Source organism: Taeniopygia guttata, chromosome 31 (assembly GCF_048771995.1).
Source record: "Taeniopygia guttata chromosome 31, bTaeGut7.mat, whole genome shotgun sequence".
NCBI classification, from domain to species: Eukaryota; Metazoa; Chordata; class Aves; order Passeriformes; family Estrildidae; genus Taeniopygia; species Taeniopygia guttata.
The window spans coordinates 2,238,762-2,258,785 of NC_133056.1; the positions used below are offsets into that span (position 1 = coordinate 2,238,762).

General features: G+C 52.5%; 2 protein-coding genes and 1 non-coding gene across 3 annotated transcripts; all 3 read left to right on the plus strand.

Annotated features, from left to right (window-relative positions):
* The first annotated feature begins 132 nt into the window (after positions 1 to 132).
* TMEM223 (transmembrane protein 223) lies at positions 133 to 2,302 on the plus strand. Its single transcript, XM_041712084.2, has 2 exons — positions 133 to 524; positions 822 to 2,302. Exons 1-2 carry the CDS (start codon positions 248 to 250, stop codon positions 1,112 to 1,114), a joined length of 570 nt encoding a protein of 189 aa, XP_041568018.1. The 5' UTR covers positions 133 to 247; the 3' UTR covers positions 1,115 to 2,302.
* On the plus strand, positions 2,116 to 2,306 carry LOC116807461 (U2 spliceosomal RNA). Its single transcript, XR_004366341.2, has one exon. It is a non-coding gene; the product is annotated as a U2 spliceosomal RNA (small nuclear RNA).
* Positions 2,307 to 3,350: 1,044 nt separating this feature from the next.
* Positions 3,351 to 19,156, plus strand: HNRNPUL2 (heterogeneous nuclear ribonucleoprotein U like 2). Its single transcript, XM_041712006.2, has 14 exons — positions 3,351 to 4,368; positions 7,583 to 7,706; positions 8,839 to 8,915; positions 9,654 to 9,793; positions 10,315 to 10,405; positions 10,855 to 10,967; positions 11,815 to 12,081; positions 12,588 to 12,710; positions 13,057 to 13,188; positions 14,164 to 14,332; positions 15,373 to 15,573; positions 16,243 to 16,328; positions 16,666 to 16,773; positions 17,703 to 19,156. The coding sequence occupies exons 1-14, from the start codon at positions 3,705 to 3,707 to the stop codon at positions 17,769 to 17,771; spliced, it is 2,364 nt and encodes a 787-aa protein (XP_041567940.2). The 5' UTR covers positions 3,351 to 3,704; the 3' UTR covers positions 17,772 to 19,156.
* Positions 19,157 to 20,024: the final 868 nt, after the last annotated feature.

Consider the following 20,024-nt stretch of genomic DNA (forward strand, 5'->3'; position numbering starts at 1 on the left):
TTAACGATCATTGATTAATCAGCGATGATTGCCCGCGGCGTCTTTAAGGGCAGGGCGGGAACGTGCCAGCAACAAAGATGGTGGCGAGGGCTGCGCGGGGACATAACCTGATTGGTTGAGGCGGGATTGGCTCCACAGCCGATTGGCTCAGCCGCTATGTGAAACCCGATTGGCTGCGGCTCCTCTTTCGCCGGAGCCGATTGGCTGGCGCGCGGCGTGCCCCGGAAGTGCCGGCGGCGCTGCCGTCATGGCGGCGCGGGCGGCGCTGGAGGTGGCGGCGGCGGCGGCGGCGCGGGACGTGGTTCTGTACGAGCACGACCGCAGCCGCTTCTTCCGCCTCGTGGGGCTCTTCTGCGCGGGGCAGGGCCTCTTCTGGGCCTACCTGGCGCACTTCGCCTTTACGGCGCTGCGCCCCGCGCCCGCTCCCGATACCGGAACCGATCCCGGTCCCGGTCACGACGACCCGTTGCGACCCCGCGACAACAAGTGGCGCTTTGCGTTCACGGCGTCCTGCCTCACAGTCGGTACCGCGGGAGCGGGGTCGGGACGGGCTCGGGGCGGCGGGAGCGGAACAGGGAGGGGTACCGGGGGTGAACCGGGGGAGAACCGGGAGGAACCGGGATCACCGCGGGGTCGGAGGAGCGGGAGCGGAGCCACACCGGGCTCGGGGACCGGGACACCCCGGGGTCACTCCGGGGTCACACCGGGGGCAGGGGAAGGGCTCGGGGGGCGGCACCGGGAGCGAACCGGAACCGGACCGGTCTCGGGGCGATGCCGAAGCTCCGGGGCCGTCCCCAGCGCGTTCCCCCCGGTGTCCCCAGGCTCGCTGACGGTGGCGGCGGGCTGCGTGCTGCCGCTGCGCTCGGTGCAGCGGGTGACGCTGCTGCGGGGCGGTGCCGCCGTGGTGCTGCACACGCCGGGGCCGCTCGGGCTCGGCCGCCGCTCGCTGACGGTGCCGCTCCGGGACGTGTCCGGCCGCGCCCACCGCAGCCAGGCCGCCGCCGCCGTCCCGGTCAAGCTCCGCGGCCGCCCGTTCTTCTTCCTGCTCGACACCGGCGGCATCCGCGAGCCCCGGCTCTTCGACGTCACCGTGGGAGCCTTCCGCGGCTTCTAGCGACACCGGGAATACCTTGAGGACACCGGGGGGACACCACGGGGACATCAAGGACATCGTGGGGACAAGGCCCCAACACGGGGACACGGACCGGACACGGTTGCGGCGGCACCTCCTGACACCCGGTGTCACCCCCGGTCACCTGCGGTCACCCGGTGTCACCTCGTGTCCCCCGGTGTCCCCCCGCCCTGGGCCCAGCCCCACTCTCCCGTCACCCCCAGAATAAAGCCTGGAACCCCCCCCGGCTCTCGGGGGGATTTTGGGGTCACACCGGGATCGTCCCTTTGTGTCACCCCCAACCCACAGGGACATCCTGGGGGGGCCACCCCCAAAACGCGGGACCCCCGCGTGGTTTGGGGGGGATTTGGGGGTCCCCTCTGCTCTGACGAGGGGATTTGGGGTCCCCCCTGCTCTGGGGGAGGGATTTGGGGTCCCCCCTGCGCTGGTGGGGTGGGGGGGTTTCGGGTCCCCCCTTTTCCGGGGGGTATTTGGGGTTTTTGGGGTCCCGCTCCCCTCCCCCGAGCTCCTTGGCAGGAAGGTCGGATCCCAATAGGAACAGCGGCGGGGGCGGGGCGAATGCAAATGAGCGAGCGGAAATTACCATAATTATGAAGGAGGCGGGGTTATGCTAATCAACAGCCGGTTGGAAATGAGGCGGGGCGAATGCAAATAAAGCGACGCCGTCGGCCAATCACGATGCGAGGCGGGGAAAAAAAGCGATGGGCGGGGCTTTAAAACAACACCGCATGGCTATTTGCATAGATAGGCGTGGCTCTGCATATTATTGATCCTTTTCTCGCGCAGTGCATTCTGGGAGGATTTTTTGGGGGAGATTTTCGGGATTTTAGGGGTCGCAGCGTGCGGGACGAGGGAGGGAAGCGCGGGATGGGGCGGGGAAGGCGACCTGGAGCGGAGCGGGGCGGGCGCGGGGGCGGCGCGGGGTGGCCGTGAGGTACCGGTTGGCCGGGCGGGGCCGGTGCGGTGCCGGGCCGGGATCCGGTATCGCTTCTCGGCCTTTTGGCTAAGATCAAGTGTAGTATCTGTTCTTATCAGTTTAATATCTGATACGTCCTCGATGAGAGGACTTCATATTAAACGGATTTTTGGGCTCGGGAGTTGGACCCGGAGCTTGCTCCCTCCGCTCCGCGCATCGTCCCGGTATTGCAGTGCCTCCGGGAACGGTGCACCCCACCGGGGACCTGAAATGGTGAAAAACAGATGGAAAAATGGGTTTTATCGTGGTTATATCGCGGTAGCAGGCACAGCGTCCCGGTATTGCAGTGCCTCCGGAACGGTGCACCCCAACGAAGACCTCATTTGTTGAAAATACATTTAAATACTTTTATTATTTTAACGTTTCATCGCGGATCTGCCGGCCCGGTTCGGTACCGGATCGGCCCCGCGTTCCCCCCGAGGGCTCCGCTCCGCCCGTCCCGGCTGCCCCCGCACGTCCCGCCGCGAAATGGCGGCGGCTGCCCCTTCCTGAGGTTAAACTCCATAATTTAGGGGCTTTCCGGGTGAAAGTGGAGCTTTATGAGAATAATAACAAATGTTAACAGTGTTTAAAGAATTTACAAGGAGGTTTGAAGGGTTTTATTAAATGAATCAGTGAATTCACAACAGCGATAAGGGGAGGGGGGCCACGCGAGTTTCCTGAGGGAAACACCGCCCACTCTCCGCCTCCGCGCTTCTTCCGCGCCGGTTTTCGTTTTCAAACAAAATAAATCTCGTTTATTTTCTGTATTTTATACGTTTTTAACCATTTTCTCATTTTCTCCCGCCGGCGGCCCCGCTCGTCCCGCTTCACCCACCGAAACAAAATGGCGGCGGGCGGGCGGGAAAGTGCGCGTCAGGCGAGCGGCCCCCCCCCCCCCCCCCCCGCCGCCAATCTTCACCCTCATCCACCAATCGGAGCGCGGCTTTTTCGCCGTCGCTGGGCAGAACAGAGCGGCCGGCGCCAATCAGAAAATCCGAGCGGCGTGGCGCGGGCGCTCGGAGGGAAGGGAGGGGAAGAAGGGAAGAGGGGAAGGGAGGGGAGGAAGGGAAGAGGGGAAGGGAGGGGAAGAGGCGAAGCCGCCACATTCGGAGCGAGCGTTACGCACGTAGGTGGGGCTGAGGGGAAAGGGAGGGGAGAGCGGAGCGCGCAACGGCGCCTGCGCGCGGCGCGCGCCGCCCTTCCCGCGCACGCGCCGCGCCTGCGCAGTGAGGCGGCGCGGGAGGGGCCGGGCGGGCGGCGCAGGCGCGGCTGAGGCGGCGGCGGCGGCGGGAGCGGGACGGGCCCGGCGATCGCTCCGCGCTCCGGCCGCCCCCTGCCCTCCCTCCGTCCCTCCCGCGCGGCGCCGGCGGCGCTCCCGCCTCGCGCTCTCGCTCGCTTATCCCCCCCGCGCCGTCCCCGTCCCTTCTCCGCCCCCTTCCTTCCGCCCCTGCCCTCCCCTCAGTCCCCGCCCCGCGGCCGCCTCAGGCCCGGCCCGGCCTCGCGCTCCGGCCTCGCCGCCGCCGCCGCCTCGGCGCGCCCGCGCTCCTTCCGCTTCCCTTCCCCTCCCCTCCCTCCCCTCGCCCCCTCCCCCGTTCCCCGCACACCGGCCCCGCCATGGACGTGAAGCGGCTGAAGGTGACCGAGCTGCGGGCCGAGCTGGGTCGGCGCGGCCTGGACGCGCGCGGGCTGAAGGTGGAGCTGGCGCAGCGGCTGCAGGAGGCGCTGGACGCGGAGATGTTGGCGGCGGGGCCCGAGGAAGGCGGCGGCGGCGGCGGAGGAGGAGGAGGAGGAGGAGGAGGAGCGGCCGCGGCCGCCTCGAGCTGCGCCGCGGGGGAAGCGGGGCCGGCGGGAGGCCCCGGCGGGCGGCCCCGCGGAGGGGAGGAGGAGGAGGAGGAGGAGGAAGAGGAGGAGGAGGAAGAGGAGGAGGATGAAGAAGCGCTGCTCGCCGATGAGGACGAAGCGGCCGCCGCCGCCACCGCGGCCCCCGAAGCGGCGGCCCCAGCCCAGCCCGGCCCCCCCCGGGAGGAGGAGGAGGAGGAGGAGGAGGAGGAAGAAGAGGAGGCGGCCCCGGCCGAGCCCGCGGGGCCGGAGCCGCTGCAGCCGCCGCAGGAGCAGCAGGAGGAGGCAGCGGCGGCCGTGGCCGAGGCTGAGGCGGCCGAGGCGGGAGGAGGAGGAGGAGGAAGCGGCGGCGTGAACGGGGCCGAGCGGCCGCCGGAGGAGGCGCCCAGCGGGGATGAAGCGGCCCCGGCCGAGGCCAAGGAGGAGGAGGCGGCGGCGGGTGAGCGGCGGGGAGAGGCGGGAGGGAGCCCCGGGAACGGGAAAGGAACCCCGGGATCCTCAGGAAGGACCCCCGGGACCAGGAACGGGATCCCCAGAACCGGAAAAAGGGCCCCGGGACCGGGAAAGGAGCCCCGGAACTGCGAAAGGAACCTCGGGGAGGGACTCGCGGGACCGGGAACGGGACCCCCGGGATCGGGAGAAGAGGCCGGAAATTCTCGGGAGGGATCCCCAGAAGCGGGAAAGGAATCACGGGACCGGGAAGGGAATTCATCGGGATCAGGAAAAGAGCCCCGAAATCCTCGGGAGGGACCCCGGGACCGGGAAAGGACCCCCGGGATCCTCGGGAGGGACCCCCGGGTGCTCGGAGGGATCCTAAAAATCGGGAAAAAAAACCCCCAAAACCTCGGGAGGGATCCGCAAAATCGGGATAAAAACCGGGAAAAGCTCCGGGAGGGATCCCCAAAATCGGGATAAAGAAACCCAAAATGGGGAAAAGAATCCCCAGACTCTCGGGAGGGACGCCTCACAAATTTCCCCTTTTTCCCAAAATCCCGATCTCGGTGCCATTCCCACGTTTTTGGGGGACAAAGTTGGGAAATAATTTGATTTTTGGCAGGGGAAATTGAGATTTTGGGGATAAAAGTGGAATAAAATCAGGATAAAATCTCATTTCCCACTAGAAAAATTGGGATTTTGGGGATAAAATCAGGATAAAATCTCATTTCCCACTAGAAAATTTGGGATTTTGGGAATAAAACCCTGTTCCTGGTAGGGAAAATTGGGATTTTGAGGAAATGGACAAAAAACATGAGAGGAAAATTCCAGGTTTTTAAGGGATAAATTTGGGATGTGAGAAAATTCAGCTTTGAGAGGGAAAAATCCTGATTTTGGTGGATTTTGGAGGGAAAATGTGGATTTTTGAGGGGAAATGGATTTTTGATGGAAAAACTGGATTTTTTGGAGGGAAATTCTGGATTTTTAAAAGGAAAAATCCTGGTTTTTGATGGAAAATATTGATTTTTGATAGGAAAATCCTGGGATTTGAGGAAAAAATCCTCATTTTGAAGGAAATAATCTGATTTTTGATGAAAAAAATACTGATTTTGGGAGAATTTGTAGAGCTTGGATCACCATGGAACATAATTTTATTGGGAATAAAATGAAATTATTCCCATTTTGTCCCAAACTTTGATTTTTTTGGGATAAGATATGGAAAATTTCCATTGTAGGACATTGGGAAAATATAAAACCTTGGATTTTCTGGGTATATTTCCACTTGTTGGATTTTTAGGGATTTTTTTTTGCCAAGCAAAGGGAAAAATTGGGAATTTTTTGTGTTCCCTTGGATTTTTCTGTTGGATTTTTCTTTTTTTTTTTTCCTTTGGATTTTCCAGTTTTTAGTGAACCAATGGATTTTGAGCCAGAATTTTTCCTTTTCCGTGGAAAATCCCAGGGGAATTTGACATTTTTTTGAGGAAAATTCATTCAAGCCCCAAGAATTTCACAACATTTAATTCATTTTTAAGGAAAAAAAAATAATTTTAGGCACTTTTCACCACTCTAAAAACTGGGAAAATCCAGAATCCTCACGGAATGCTTTGAATGAAGGAATTTTTGAGGAAAAAAAATCTGAATTTTAATCCCATTTTATCCTTCAAATCCTGGAAAAATCCATTAAAGCTCCAAGATTTTCATTGAATACTCACCTTGATTTGATTTTTAAGGGAAAAAAAAAAAGAAATTTCAACCAGTTTTTGTCCCTGCAAATCTGAAATTTCATTTAAAGGCCTAAATTTCCCAGGAATTTTTGATTTAATTTACTTTGAGGGGATTTTTATCTGTCTAAAACAAAAAATTTCCATTAAGCCTTTTGGCATTCTCATGGAATATTTGGTTTAAATTCAACTTTTAACAAAAAAACCCAAATAAGTCTGAATTATAACCATTTTTTGTCCAGGAAATTGGGTTTCTTGGGAAAAGCTGAGATATTTTGGGGTGAAATCAGTAAAATTAGGGACTTTTTTGATTAAATCAGTAAAATCAGGGATTTTTGGGGTGAAATCGATAAAATCAGATTTTTTTTTGGGTAAACTCAGTAAAATTGGGGATTTTGGGGATGAAATTGGTGAAATCACTAAAAACAGGGCTTTTTGGGGGGTAAAATAGTATTTTTGGGGGGATTAAATCAGTAAAATCAGGGATTTTTGGGATGTCTTGGGATAAAATCAGGGATTTCTTGGGATTAAATCAGTAAAACAATGAATTTTTTTGGGGTGAAATCAGTAAAATCAGGGATTTTTGGGGATGCTTTGGGATAAAATCAGATTTTTTGGGGATAAAATTGGTGACATTAGTAAAATCAGCGATTTTTGGGGTGAAATCAGTAAAATCAGGGATTTTGGGGGGTTAAATCATTTAAATCTGGGATTTTTTTGGGGGTGAAATCAGTAAAATCAGGGATATTTTGGGGCTGGTTTGGGGTTAAATCTGGGATATTCTGGGGTAAAATCAGGGATATTTTGGGGCTGTTTTGGGGTAAAATCAGGGATATTTTGGGGTGAAATCAGTGATATTTTGGTGTGAAATCTGGGATAATTTATAGTGAAACCAGGGATTTTTTGGGGTTAAACTGGGGCTGTTTTGGGGTTAAACCCGGCCTGGTTTGGGTTAAACCCAACCTAGTTTGGGGCTGGTTTGGGCTAAACCCAGCTGGTTTGGGTTAAATCTGGGGGTTTTTGGGCTGGTTTTGGTTAAACCTGAGGTTTTTTGGGTTAAACCTGACCTGATTTGGGTTAAACCCGGGCTGTTCTGTCCCGTTCCAGGGGAGGAGGAGGAGGACAAGGCCAGGGCTGGTTTGGGTTAAACCCGGGTTGTTTTGGGGCTGGTTTGGGTTAAACCCGGGCTGTTTTGGGGCTGGTTTGGGTTAAACCCGGGCTGTTCTGTCCCGTTCCAGGGGAGGAGGAGGAGGACAAGGCCAGGGCTGGTTTGGGTTAAACCCGGGCTGTTTTGGGGCTGGTTTGGGTTAAACCCGGGTTGTTTTGGGGTTGGTTTGGGTTAAACCCAGCTTGCTTTGGGGCTGGTTTGGGTTAAACCCGGGTTGTTTTGGGGCTGGTTTGGGTTAAACCCGGGTTGTTTTGGGGCTGGTTTGGGTTAAACCCGGGCTGTTTTGGGGCTGGTTTGGGTTAAACCCGGGCTGTTGTGTCCCGTTCCAGGGGAGGAGGAGGATGACAAGGCCAAGGCCGAGGCCGAGCGCCGGGGGCTGAAGCGGCTGCGGGACGAGAAGGACGAGCACGGCCGCGCCTACCACGAGTTCCGTGAGGAGGCCTACACCAGCCGGTGGGCACTGCCTGGCATTAACTGGGCATTTCCTGGGAATTTCGGGCATTTCCTCCCATTTCCTGGCTTTTCCTGAAATTTCCTGGGCTTTTCCTAGGGATTAACTGGCATTTCCCAGGCATTGCCTTGGACCGCCTGGTGCTGCCTGGCATTAACTGGGCTTTAACTGGAATTTCTGGGGCATTCCCTGGATGTTTCCTGACATTTCCTGGGAATTTCTGGCATTTTCTTCCATTTCTTGGCTTTTCCTGACATTTTCCTGGGCATTTTCTAGCCATTTTCAGGCAGTGCCTGGTACTGCCTGGGCATTTAATGAGCATTTCCTGGCATTCCCTGGGCTTTTCCTGCCATTTCCTGTCATTTCCTGGGCTCTTCTTGGCATTTCCTGGCACTGCCTGGCATTAACTGGGCATTAACTGCACATTTCCTCAGAGTTCATGGGCATTTCCTGCCATTTCCTCCCATTTCATGGCATTTCCGGGCATTTCCTGAAATTTCCTCGGCTTTTCCTGCTATTTCCTCCCATTTCCTGCATGTTTCCTGAATCTTCCTGGCATTTCCTGGGCATTAACTGGAATTTCTGGGACATTTCCTGGGCATTTCCCAAGTGTTTGGGACATCCAGGGCTTGAGGAAGTTCTCTGGAAATTTTTGGAATTTTTGGGGAATTTTTTTCAGCTTTTTTTCAGAATTTGTTTGCTCTTTTAATTTTTATCCAGACATTTCTTTTGATATTTTTTAGATTTTTTTTTTTTAGATTGTTTTCCTTTTCTTTTTCTGATAATTTTCAGAATTTTTGGGAATTTTCTGAATTTTTTTCAGAATTTTAAAATAATTTTTTAGAACTTTTAAAGAACATTTTGGAATATACTCGGATTTTTTTTTCCTCTTTTTCTGGAATTTTTTTCTGCATTTTTTTTCAGAATTTAAAAAAAATAATTTTTTTTTCTAGTTTTTTGCTGGATTTTTTTGAGTTTTCTGGTGGTTTTGGGGGGGTTGGGATCATCCCAGGAAGATTTTCCCTCTCAGAATTTGGCATTTCCCAACCAAAATTTGGTATTTTCACCCCCTGGAATTTGGGATTTTTCCCAAAATTTGGGATTTTTCCTGAACTTTGCCATTTCCTCCCCCAGATCCAAATCTCCGCCGCCGCCCGAGGAGGAGCCGCCGGAGGGGGAGGAGGATGAGACCCTGGTGATCCTGGACACCTGTACGGGAATTTGGGAATTTTGGGGAATTTTGGGAATTTTTGGGGATTCTGGGAGGTTCCTTTTGGGATTCCAGGCATTTTTCAAGGATTTTTGGAACTTGGGGCCGTTTTGGGGGGCATCCTTTGGAATTGGGGAGGGGATTTTAAGACCGTCCGGGTTTTTTTTTGTGGGATTTGGGAAGTTTTTGGGATTATTTGGGAATTTTTTGGGATGATTTGAGGTGTTTTGGCCCATCCAAGATGGGTTTGGTGAGAAAAATTCAGGAATTTTGGGATTTGAGGTGACTTTACCTCGATTGCAGGCAGAATTTTGGGGATTTTGGATTTGGGGTGGGAATGAAGAATTCCAGGTGGAATTTTGGGATGATTTGCGCCACTTTGGAATTTGAGTTGGGTTTGAGCCACCCCAATGTGAATTTCTGGGAGTATTTGAGCCGATTTTAGATCCAAGGCATTTTTACCTTAATCCCAGGTGGGATTTTGGGGTAAATTTGGGGATTTTGGTGCCGATTTCGGGGATTTTGGTTGGATTTGGGATGGGAATGAAGAATTCCAGGTGGAATTTTGGGCTCACTTGAGCCACCCCAATGTGAATTCTGGGAAAATTTCAGGATTTTTATTTTTGGGGTCACTCTGCCTTGATCCCAGCTGGGATTTTGGGGTAAATTTGGGGATTTTGGTTGGGATTCGGCGGCTCTGAGGCTGGAATTGGGGGAATTTGGGAATTTCTCTCGGCAGACACATCGGACCTGCAGTTCCGGGCCAGCCGGGACCGCTACGGGGGGCAGCCGCTCTTCTCCGAGCGCTTCCCGGGGCTCTGGGCCGGCGCCCGCGGCACCCACGGCGTCGCCCGCGGCCGCGTCTGCTTCCAGGCCAAGGTGGGGAAAAAACGGGAAAAAAAAAACAGGAAAAATGGGGGAAAATCACGGTGGAAATGGGGAAAAATCACGGGGAAAATTCCTGGGGAAAAGGGGAAAAATTCCAGGGAAAATGGGAAAAATCCATAGGAAATAGGGGAAAAATTACGGGGAAAATGGGAAAAATCCCTGGGGAAAAATCCCTGGAAAAAAGGGGGAAAATCATGGGGGAAATGGGAAAAATTCTGGGGGAAAATGGGAAAAAATCCCTGAGGAAAAGGGAGAAAAATCCCAGAGGAAAAGGGGAAAAGTTCTGGGGCAATTGGGAAAAATCTTGGGAAATATGAGCAAAATCCAGGGAAAAAGGGGAAAAAATCCCCTGGGGAAAAAGGGAAAATCCAGGGGAAAAAAATCGATGAAAAATGGGAAACATCACTGGGAAAAATGGGAATTTCCTTGGGTTTTGGGTCTGTTTGGGGTTTTTTGGGATTTCTGCTGCCGCTGTTTCCATTTCCCGCCCCCAAATTCGGAATTTCCCGCAGGTGTCGCAGAACCTGCCGGGGAAGGAGGGCAGCACCGAGGTGCCGCTGCTGCGTGTGGGCTGGTCCGTGGACTTCTCCCACTCCCAGCTGGGTGAGACCCCAAAATTCCCCAACATCTCCTAAAATTCCCCTAAAATACAGCCGGGATACCAAAATCCATCCAGGATCCCCAAACCCACCCCAAATCCACCAAAATCCACCCCAAATCCCTTAAAATTCATCCAGGATCCCAAAATCCAGCCCCAAATCCCCTAAAATCCACCCCAAATCTAGCCCAGAATCCAAAAGCCCATCCAGGATCCCAAACCCATCCCAAATCCATCCATGATCCTAAATCCGCCCAGGATCCCGAATCCCCTTAAATCCATCCAGGATTCCCAAAATCCCCCGAAATCCATCCCAAATCCATCCAGGATCCTGAAATCCACCCCAAATTCCCTAAAATCCATCTCAAGTCCACCCCAAAATCCCCAAATCCACCCCAAATTCCCCAAAATCCACCCGAAAATGCCCAAATTCCCGTTTTTTTGCCCCATTCAGGGGAGGATGAGTTTTCCTACGGCTTCGACGGGCGGGGTCTGAAGGTGGAAAACGGAAAATTCGAGGAATTTGGGGAGAGCTTCGGGGAAAATGACGTCATTGGCTGCTTTGCGGTGAGAATGGGGAAAAAATGGGAATTAGTGGAAAAATCTGGGAGAAATGGAAATTCATGGAAAAAAACTGGGAAAATTGGCGGGAAAATGGGGAAAAAAACAGGAAAATTTGGGGAAAATATGGAAGAATCAGAAAAAAAAGGGGAAAACATAGGAAAAAAATGCAGAAAGAAGAAAATCAGGAAAAGATATGTGAAAAAGTGGGAAAAACAGGGAAAAAAGGTAAAAATTGGGAAAAACCCAAGAAAAAATCTAGAAAAGTTAGGAAAAAGAGGGAAAGGTGGGTAAAAAGCAGGAAAAAAGGGAAAGTCATGAAAAACCCAGGAAAAGTCTGGGGGAAAGGGAAAAATAATGAAAAAACCCGGGAAAACCCCAGGAAAAATAGGGAAAAAAGCAGGAAAAAGCCAGGAAAAATCAAGGAAAAAAGTGGAAAATCAGTAAAAATCTTGGAAATATTGAGAATAAAATGGAAAACTTAGGGAAAACAGGAAAACCCCAGGAAAAATCAGGGAAAAAAGTGGAAAAATCAGTAAAAATCTAAGAAAAATTGAGTATAAAATTTAAAACTCGGGGAAAACCCAGGAAAAATTAGGAAAAATCAGGGAAAATCCTGGGAAAGTTGGGAAAAATCCTGGAAAATCAGGAAAAAAAGGGAAAAACCCATGAGTAAAAGGGAAAAATGCTGGGAAAACTGGGGAAAAACCTGGAAAAAAAGGGAAAAATTATGAAAAACCCAGGAAAATCAGGGAAAAAAGGGAAAAAAAATGAAAAACCCAGGAAAAATCAGGGGAAAATCATGAAAAATCAGGGGAAAAGGCAGGAAAAGCCATAAGCTCCGTGCCTGCAGGACTTCGAGGACGCCGAGGCGGTGGAGCTGTCCTTCTCCAAGAACGGGCAGGCGCTGGGCGCCGCCTTCCGCGTGCCCAAGGCGGCGCTGGGGGAGCGGCCGCTGCTGCCCCACGTGCTCTGCAAGGGCTGCGCCGTCGAGCTCAACTTCGGGCAGCGCCCCGAGCCCCTGGCGCCCGTGCCCGAGGGCTTCGTCTTCATCCACGAGGTGCCCGCCCCGGAGAGGGTCCGGACGCCCGCGGGGCCCAAGAGCACCGAGGAGTGCGAGGTGGGCACGGGGGGTTGGGATTGGTGGGGATTTGAGAAGGGATCCACTGGGAATTGTGGTGTTTGTTCCTCTGGATCCACTGGGAATTGAGGCAGGGATCCATTGAGAATCCTGGCATGGATCCACTGGGAATCCGAGTGTTTGTACCTCTGGATTTACTGGGAATCCAGGCAGGGATCCACTGGGAATTCTGGTGTTTGTCCCTTTGGATCCACTGGGAATCCAGGAGTGGAGCCGCTGGGAATCCTGGCATGGTTCCATTGGGAATCCTGGTGTGGATCCATTGGGAATCCCAGTATTGATCCCTCTGGATTCATTGGGGATTCTGATGCCCCTTTTCCCTGGATCCTTGGAGAATTCCAGTCCTGATCCCCTGGGAATCGTGTGCCTGGATCCATGGGGAATCCCGTGCCCCTTTTCCCTGGATCTCCGGGAATCCTGTGCCCCTTTTCCCTGGATCCATTGGGAATTCCAGGAATTCATCAGGAATTCCATGCTCTCCGCAGGTGCTGCTCATGGTGGGGCTCCCGGGCTCCGGGAAGACGCAGTGGGCACAGAAACATTCCCAGGAAAACCGGGAGAAGCGCTACAACATCCTGGGAACCGAGCGGGTCCTGCACCAGCTCAGGGTCAGCACCGGGCAGGAGCGCCGGGATCTGGGAATGCTGGGATCATGGAAATGGTGGGAATGCTGGGAATGGTTGGACTGCGGGATCCATGGGAATGGTGGAATTGTGGGATCCATGGGATAATGGGATTAGGGAAATGATGGAATCCATGGATAACGGGATCCATGGGATAATGAGATCCATGGATAATGGGATCCTGGGATAATGGGGTGGGAAATCCGGGAATAACGGGGCAGGATTTCTGGGATTTGCGGCCTGGCCAGAGCCAGGCTCCCCAGCCTGGAGCTGCCGCGGCCCTTCCCCTGCCCATGGTCATTCTGGAATTCCGGAATTCCCGGATCCGCAGACGCGGGGGCCGGAGCCCGAGGAGGAGCTGGACGCCAAGAGCCGGGATCTGCTGACTCAGCAGGCGGCGCAGTGCCTTAGCAAGCTGGTGCAGATCGCCCCCCGCGCCCGCCGCAACTTCATCCTCGACCAGGTACCCCGGGAACGCGGGAATGCTGGCCTGGGAATCCGGGAAAACCAGCCTGGGAGTTTGGGAAAACGAGTCCAGAAGTCTGGGAATGCTGGCCTGGGAATCCAGGGAAAACCGGTCCAGGAATCTGCGAAAAATAGCTCAGGAATCCAGGGAACATCAGCCAAGAGATCTGGGAAAACTGCCCCGGAATCCAGGGAAAACCGGCCCGGGAATCCGGGGAAAACCAGCCTGGGAATTTGGGAAAACGAGTCTAGAAATCTGGGAATGCTGGCCCGGGAATCCGGGGAAAACTGGCCCAGGAATCTGGGAATGCTGGCCTGGGAATCTGGGAATGCTGGCCTGGGAATCCGGGAAAACTGGCCCAGGAATCCAGGGAAAACTGGCCCGGGAATCCAGGAAAACCAGCCCAGGAATCTGCGAAAAATAGCTCAGGAATCCAGGGAACATCAGCCAAGAGATCTGGGAAAACTGGTCTAGAAATCCAGGGAAAAAGGCGTCTGGGAATTTGGGAAAACCGGCACAGAAATCTGGGAGAACCAGGCCGGAAAACCAGCCCAGAAATCTGGGAAAAATAGCCCAGGAATCCAGGGAAAACTGACTCAGGAATCCAGGAAAATGGGTCCAAAATTCTGGGAAAGTGGCTTAGGAATTTGGGGAAGCCAGCCTGGAAAACCAGCTCAGGAATCCAGGAAAAACCAGCTCAGGAATCTGGGAAAAATAGCTGAGGAATCCTGGGAAAACCAGCGCAGGAATCCAGGAAAAACCAGCCCAGGAACCCGGGAAAACTGGCTGTGGAATCTGGGAAAGTGGCTCAGGGATCTGGGAAAATGGGTCCAGGAATCTGGGAAAACCGGCCCGGTTTTCCCCCCAGATCCCGATTTTTTTCTCCTAAACCTCAATTTCTTTCCCCAAAATCCCAATTTTTTTCCCCCAAACCTCAATTTTTTACCCCAAATTCCCATTTTTTCCCCCCAGTGCAACGTGTACAACTCGGGGCAGCGCCGGAAGCTCTCGGCCTTCAAGGGCTTTTCCCGGAAAGTCGTGGTGATCGTCCCGCCGGAGCCGGAGTGGGAGCAGCGCCTGCAGCAGCGGCGCCAGGCCGAGGGCGATGACGTCCCCGACTCCGTCATGCTGGAGATGAAAGGTGGGAAAATTCCTGGGAAATGAGGTGGGAAACCCATGGGAAATGAGGGGAGAAATTCGTGGGAAATGGGGGAAAAACGGGGAAGATCTGTGGGAAATGAGGGGGAAAACCCATGGGATATGAGGGGGGAAAAATGGGGAAAATCTGTGGGAAATGAGGGGGGAAATCTGTGGGAAATGAGGGGGAAAATGGGGAAAGAACGGGGAGAAAATGGGGGAAAAACAGGGGAAATCCATGGGAAATGGGCAAAAAAATGGGGGGAAGTCCATGGAAAATGAGGGGGGAAAACCATGGGAAATGAGGGGAGAAATTCATGGAAAATGGGGGGAAAATGGGGAAAATCTGGGGGAAATGAGGGGGAAAACCCATGGGAAATGAGGGGGAAAACCCATGGGATATGAGGGGGGAAAAATGGGGAAAATCTGTGGGAAATGAGTGGGAAATGAGGGGGAAAACCCATGGGATATGAGGGGGGAAAAATGGGGAAAATCTGTGGGAAATGAGGGGGAAAATCCCTGGGGAAATGAGGGGGAAAATGGGGAAAGAATGGGCAGAAAATGGGGGAAAAACAGGGGAAATCAATGGGAAATGGGCAAAAAAATGGGGGGAAGTCCATGGAAAATGAGGGGGGAGAATGAGGAAAATCCATTTGAAATGAGGAGGAAAAATCCCTGGAATATGGGGGAAGAAATGGGCGCAAAATCCCTGGGAAATGAGGGGGAAAAACAGGGAGGATTCCTGGGAATGAGGGGGAAAACCTGGGAAAATCCCTGGGAAACGATGGGGAAAAAATGGGGAAAATCCCTGAGAAATGAGGGAAAAAAAGGGTGGAAATCCCTGAAAAGCTCGCAACTCCCAGCACCAATTTTTCCCCAGTAAATTCTGACTTTTCTCCATTTCTGAGACGTTTTTCCTTGTTTCTGAGCCTTTTTATCCCATTTCTGAACTGTTTTTCCCCATTTCTGAGCCGTTTTCCCCCATTTCTGAGCCCATTTTTCCCGTTTTTCCCTGTTTCTGAGCCATTTTTCCCTGTTTCCCAGCCAACTACTCGATCCCGGAGAAGAACGAGTACGTGGACGAGGTTTTGTTCGGGGAGCTGGGCCGGGACGAGGCGGCGCCGCTGGTTCTGCGCTGGAAGGAGGAAGCGCGGAAGCAGCTGCCGCCCTCGGAGAAACGCGGCAACCGCCGCAACAACCGCAACAAGCGCAACCGGCAGAACCGCAACCGCGGCCAGGGCTACGGTCAGGAACGGGGAAAATGGGAAAAAATGGGGTCAAAGTGGGATAAAACGGGGTAAAAATGGGATAAAATGGGGTAAAAACGGGATAAAACGGGGTAAAAATGGGAGCTGGCAACCGCTGCAACAAGCGCAACCGGCAGAACCGCAACCGCGGCCAGGGCTATGGTCAGGAACGGGGAAAACGGGAAAAAAATAGGGTAAAGTGGGAAAAAACAGGGTAAAAATGGGATAAAATGGGGTAAAAATGGGATAAAACGGGGTAAAAATGGGATAGAATGGGGTTAAAATGGGATAGAATGGGGTTAAAATGGGATAAAATGGGGTTAAAATAGGATAAAATTGGGTAAAAATGAGAGCTGGCAACCACCGCAATAAGGGCAACCGACAGAACTGCAACCGCGGCCAGGGCTACAGTCAGGAACAGGGAAAATGGGGAAAAAATTGAGAAAAAACTGCGTTGGGCTGGATTTGAGGGTTTTGGGTTGGATTTGAGTGATTAGGGCCAAAATTGGGCTGGATTTGAGGGGTTTGGGGTGTGATTTGAGCTGGATTTAAGGGGTTTGGGCTGGATTTGAGGGTTTGGAGTGGTATCCATGCGGGATTTGGGGATGGTTCCCGTTCCTGCTCTGACCCGTTCCCGTTCCCGTTCCCGTTCCCGTTGGCTCCGCAGTCGGGGGGCAGCGCCGGGGCTACGACAGCCGCGTCTACGGGGGCCAGCAGCAGCCGCAGTACTGGGGCCAGCCCGGCAACCGCGGGGTGAGCGCTTCCAGAACATTCCGGGGCTTTCCAGAGCCTTCTGGGGCTTTCCTGCATTCCTGGGGGCCTTCCGGCTGTGTTGGGGCAGCTTTGGGGCGGTTTTGGGCATTTTTGGTGCATTTCCAGCCCTCCTGGGGCACTTCTGGGCCAGGCTGGGGTGGTTTTGGAGCATTTCCAGGTCATTTTTGGGTCACTTTGGGGGCATTTCCAGCATTTCCAGGAAAATTAACATTTTTACCATCCTTTCCTGTTTTGTCCTTGTCTGAACTGGTTTGTACTGGTTGTAAGTGGTTCTAACTGGTTGTAACTGGTTCTAACCGGTCTCCCTTGCCCCCAGGGCTACCGGAACTTCTACGAGCGCTACCGGGGCTACGACGATCGGTTCTACGGCCGCGACTACGACTACAACAGATACCGCGACTACTACCGGCAGTACAACCGCGAGGTGGGGCTCGAGCTGGCTTAAACTGGGTTAAACTGGGATCTACACCGGGGTTAAACTGGGATCTACACCGGGCTTAAACTGGGATTTGTACCAGGGTTAAACTGGGGTTACACTGGGGTCACTACAACAGATACCGCGACTACTACCGGCAGTGCAACCGTGAGGTGGGGCTTAAACTGGGTTAAACCAGACTTAAACTAGAGCTATACTGGGATCTACACCGGGGTTAAACTGGGATTTACTCTGGGATTGAACTGGGTTTTAACTGGGATTTACTCTGGGGCTAAACTGGGATTTACTCTGGGGTTAAACTGGGTTTAAACTGGGATTTACTCTGGGGTTAAACTGGGATTTACTCTGGCCTTAAACCGGGGCTATACTGGGATCTACAACAAGGTTAAACTGGGATTTACTCTGGGATTAAACTGGGTTTAAACTGGGATTTATTCTGGCCTTAAACCGGGCTTAAACTGGGTTAAACTGGGTTTAAACTGGGATTTACTCTGGGCTTAAACTGGGGCTATACTGGGATCTACACCAAGGTTAAACTGGGATTTGTACCAGGGTTAAACTGGGATTTACCCCAGGGCTACTCCAGGTTGTAAACCCCAGAAATGCCCATGGAACTGGGGCAGTTCCGGGGTGAAATTTGGGGATTTTTGGGGTGAAATGTGGGGATTTTTGGGGTGAAATGTGGGGATTCTTGGGTTGAAATGTCAGGATTTTTGGGCTGAAATTTGGGAATTATTGGGATAAAATTCAGGGATTTTTGGGCTGAAATTCAGGGGTTTTTGGGATAAAATTCAGGGATTCTTGGGTTGAAATTTGGGGATTTTTGGGACAAAATTCAGGGATTTTTGGGGGGGTGTTTCTTGGTAGGGTTCCCTCCCAGTTGCTCCCAGTTTAACCCAGTTCCCCCCCCACCCCAGTGGCAGAACTACTACCAGGACAGAGACCGGTACTACAGGAACTACTACGGCTACCAGGGCTACCGGTGAACCCCGGCCCATCCCAAAAAATCCCGAAAATTTTGGGGAGGTGGGGGCGGGGCAAGGGTGGGGGGAGGGGAAATTAAACAAAAAAAAAACAAAAAAAGGGGGGGGGGAGAAAAAAAAAACAGGGAGGAGGGAGGGGCTGGAAAAAACGGGGGGAGGGGGAGGGGAGGGGAAGAGAGGAAAAGAAAGGGGGGGAAATGGTAAAAAAAAGGCAAAAAAAAAGATGGAAAATGTAAATCTTTTTTTTAAAGTTTGTTGAAAGAATTTTGTTGTAATTGTATAAAAAAAAAATCAGAGGGAAAATGGAAAAAAAAAATCCCAGGTTTTGGTGGCAGGGGAGGGGCGGAGGAGGCGAATTTGGGGGGAAAAAAGGGAAAATTTCCCTTCCTGAAGGGGTGGGGATGGGGTTTTGGGGGGAATAAAGGGGAAAAGGGGCAAAAAGTTCCCCCCAAATCTTCCCCTCCCCCCTGCCCCCCCGCATTTCCCTGGAAATCTCTGGGAAAGTTTTGGGGTATTTTGGTGGAATTTGGTGAATTTTGGGGGATTTTGGGGCCATTCCCAGGGAAAAGAGGGGGGTTGGGCCCCCTCCTCCCTCAGGGGGGTGTTAATGAGGGGGTTTTCATTAATTAAGAATTATTTTTAACAGGGGCCGGTCATTGATTGGGTTCCCTGCTTTAATCTGTTAATTAATTGCTAATTATTTCATTAATGGCTCTTTAATTAACCGAGGATCTCCATTAATTAATGGGGCTCTTTGTTAATTAACGGAGCCCCTAAAATTTTTTTTCCTTTAATTTTGGGGATTTTTTAGGGTTAATTTTTGCGGCGTTTTTGGGGTTTTTTTAGTATTTTGTTTTAAATTTTTTTTTCTGTTTTAATTTTTTTCCTTTGGGTTTTTTCCCCCCCTTTTTTCTTTGGCATTTTGGGGATTTTTTTCCTCCCTCCTCCCCTTCCCCCACCTCTCTTTCCCCCACCCTCTAAAAAAAAAACAACCCAAATTTGGGATTTTTGGGGTGGGGGGAGGGGGTGGCGCTTTCGGGGCTTTTTTCAAATAAAACAAAAACACAAAAAAAAAAAACATAAAAAAAACCCCAAACCAACCCCAAAAATCTGTGAAAAAATCACTTTTTTTTTTGTTTGTTTGTTTTTGTTTTTTTCCCCTGGGTTTTGGGGATCCCTCCCTGCCCCTCCCCCCGCCGGGTTTCACCCCCTTCCTCCCCTCTCTGCTCCGTTCCGTTCATGGGGGTCAAAAATGAAAAAAAATTCCCCAAATTTCCCCCCAAGGTGAGGGAGGGGAGGCCTCGACCCCTCCCCTCCCCACCCCCCCCACCCCAGGCCGTGTCGGTTTTTGTCCCTTTTTAGAAATAAAGAAAATTCGCTTGAGCCCAGGGCAGCCTCGGGTGCTGTTTTTGGGTTCAAACTGGGTTTAAAAGGGGTTTGGGGGGTTAAAACTGGGCTGGGGGGATTAAGACTCGGTTTAAAACTGGGTTGGGGGGGGTTAAACTGGATTTAAAAGGGGTTTGGGGGGGGGGGGGTTAAACCCAATCTGTGGGGTTTAAAACTGGGTTTAAAAATGGGGTTAAACCTGCCCGGCTTTGGGTTTAAACCAGGCTGGCTTTGGGGTTTTTGCAGCCTGAGCTTAGGCCTGGGCCTGCTTTTATCCTTTAAAAATATTTAAATAAATGAAATCATTGAAAAATATTTAATTAATTGAAATAATTGAAAAAGATTTAATTAAAAAGATTTAATTGATTTATTTTCCCTTCCTGCGCAGGCCGGGCCTGCTCCGAGGCCTCAGGCCGGCTCTAGGTTGCCATGGCAACGGGCGGGCTGTTGGCGCCGCCATCTTGGCTGTGGGCGCCGCCATTTTGGGTGCTGGGAGGCGCCATTCTGGATTTGGGCGCCGCCATTTTGGGTACTGGGAGGCGCCATCTTGGGGCAGCCGGGGGTGTGGTGCGCATGCGCGGATGTCATGGAGGTGCCCATGGGAAGGTGTGGGCGCCACCATATTGGGTGTGATCCCCTTTTTCATTTTCCTCTTCCTCCTCATTTCTTCCTCCTCTTCCCCATTTTTCTTCCCCCTTCTCCTCCTTCCTCTTCCTCCCTTTCCTCCTTTTCCTCCTCCCCCAACCCCAAATTCCAATCTTTCCCCCCCCCCCACCCCATCCAAAATTCCCCTCCCCACCCACCTTAATTTTGGGGAACCCCCTTCCCCACCCCAAATTTTCACCTTCCTCCCCCTCAAATCCCTTTTTT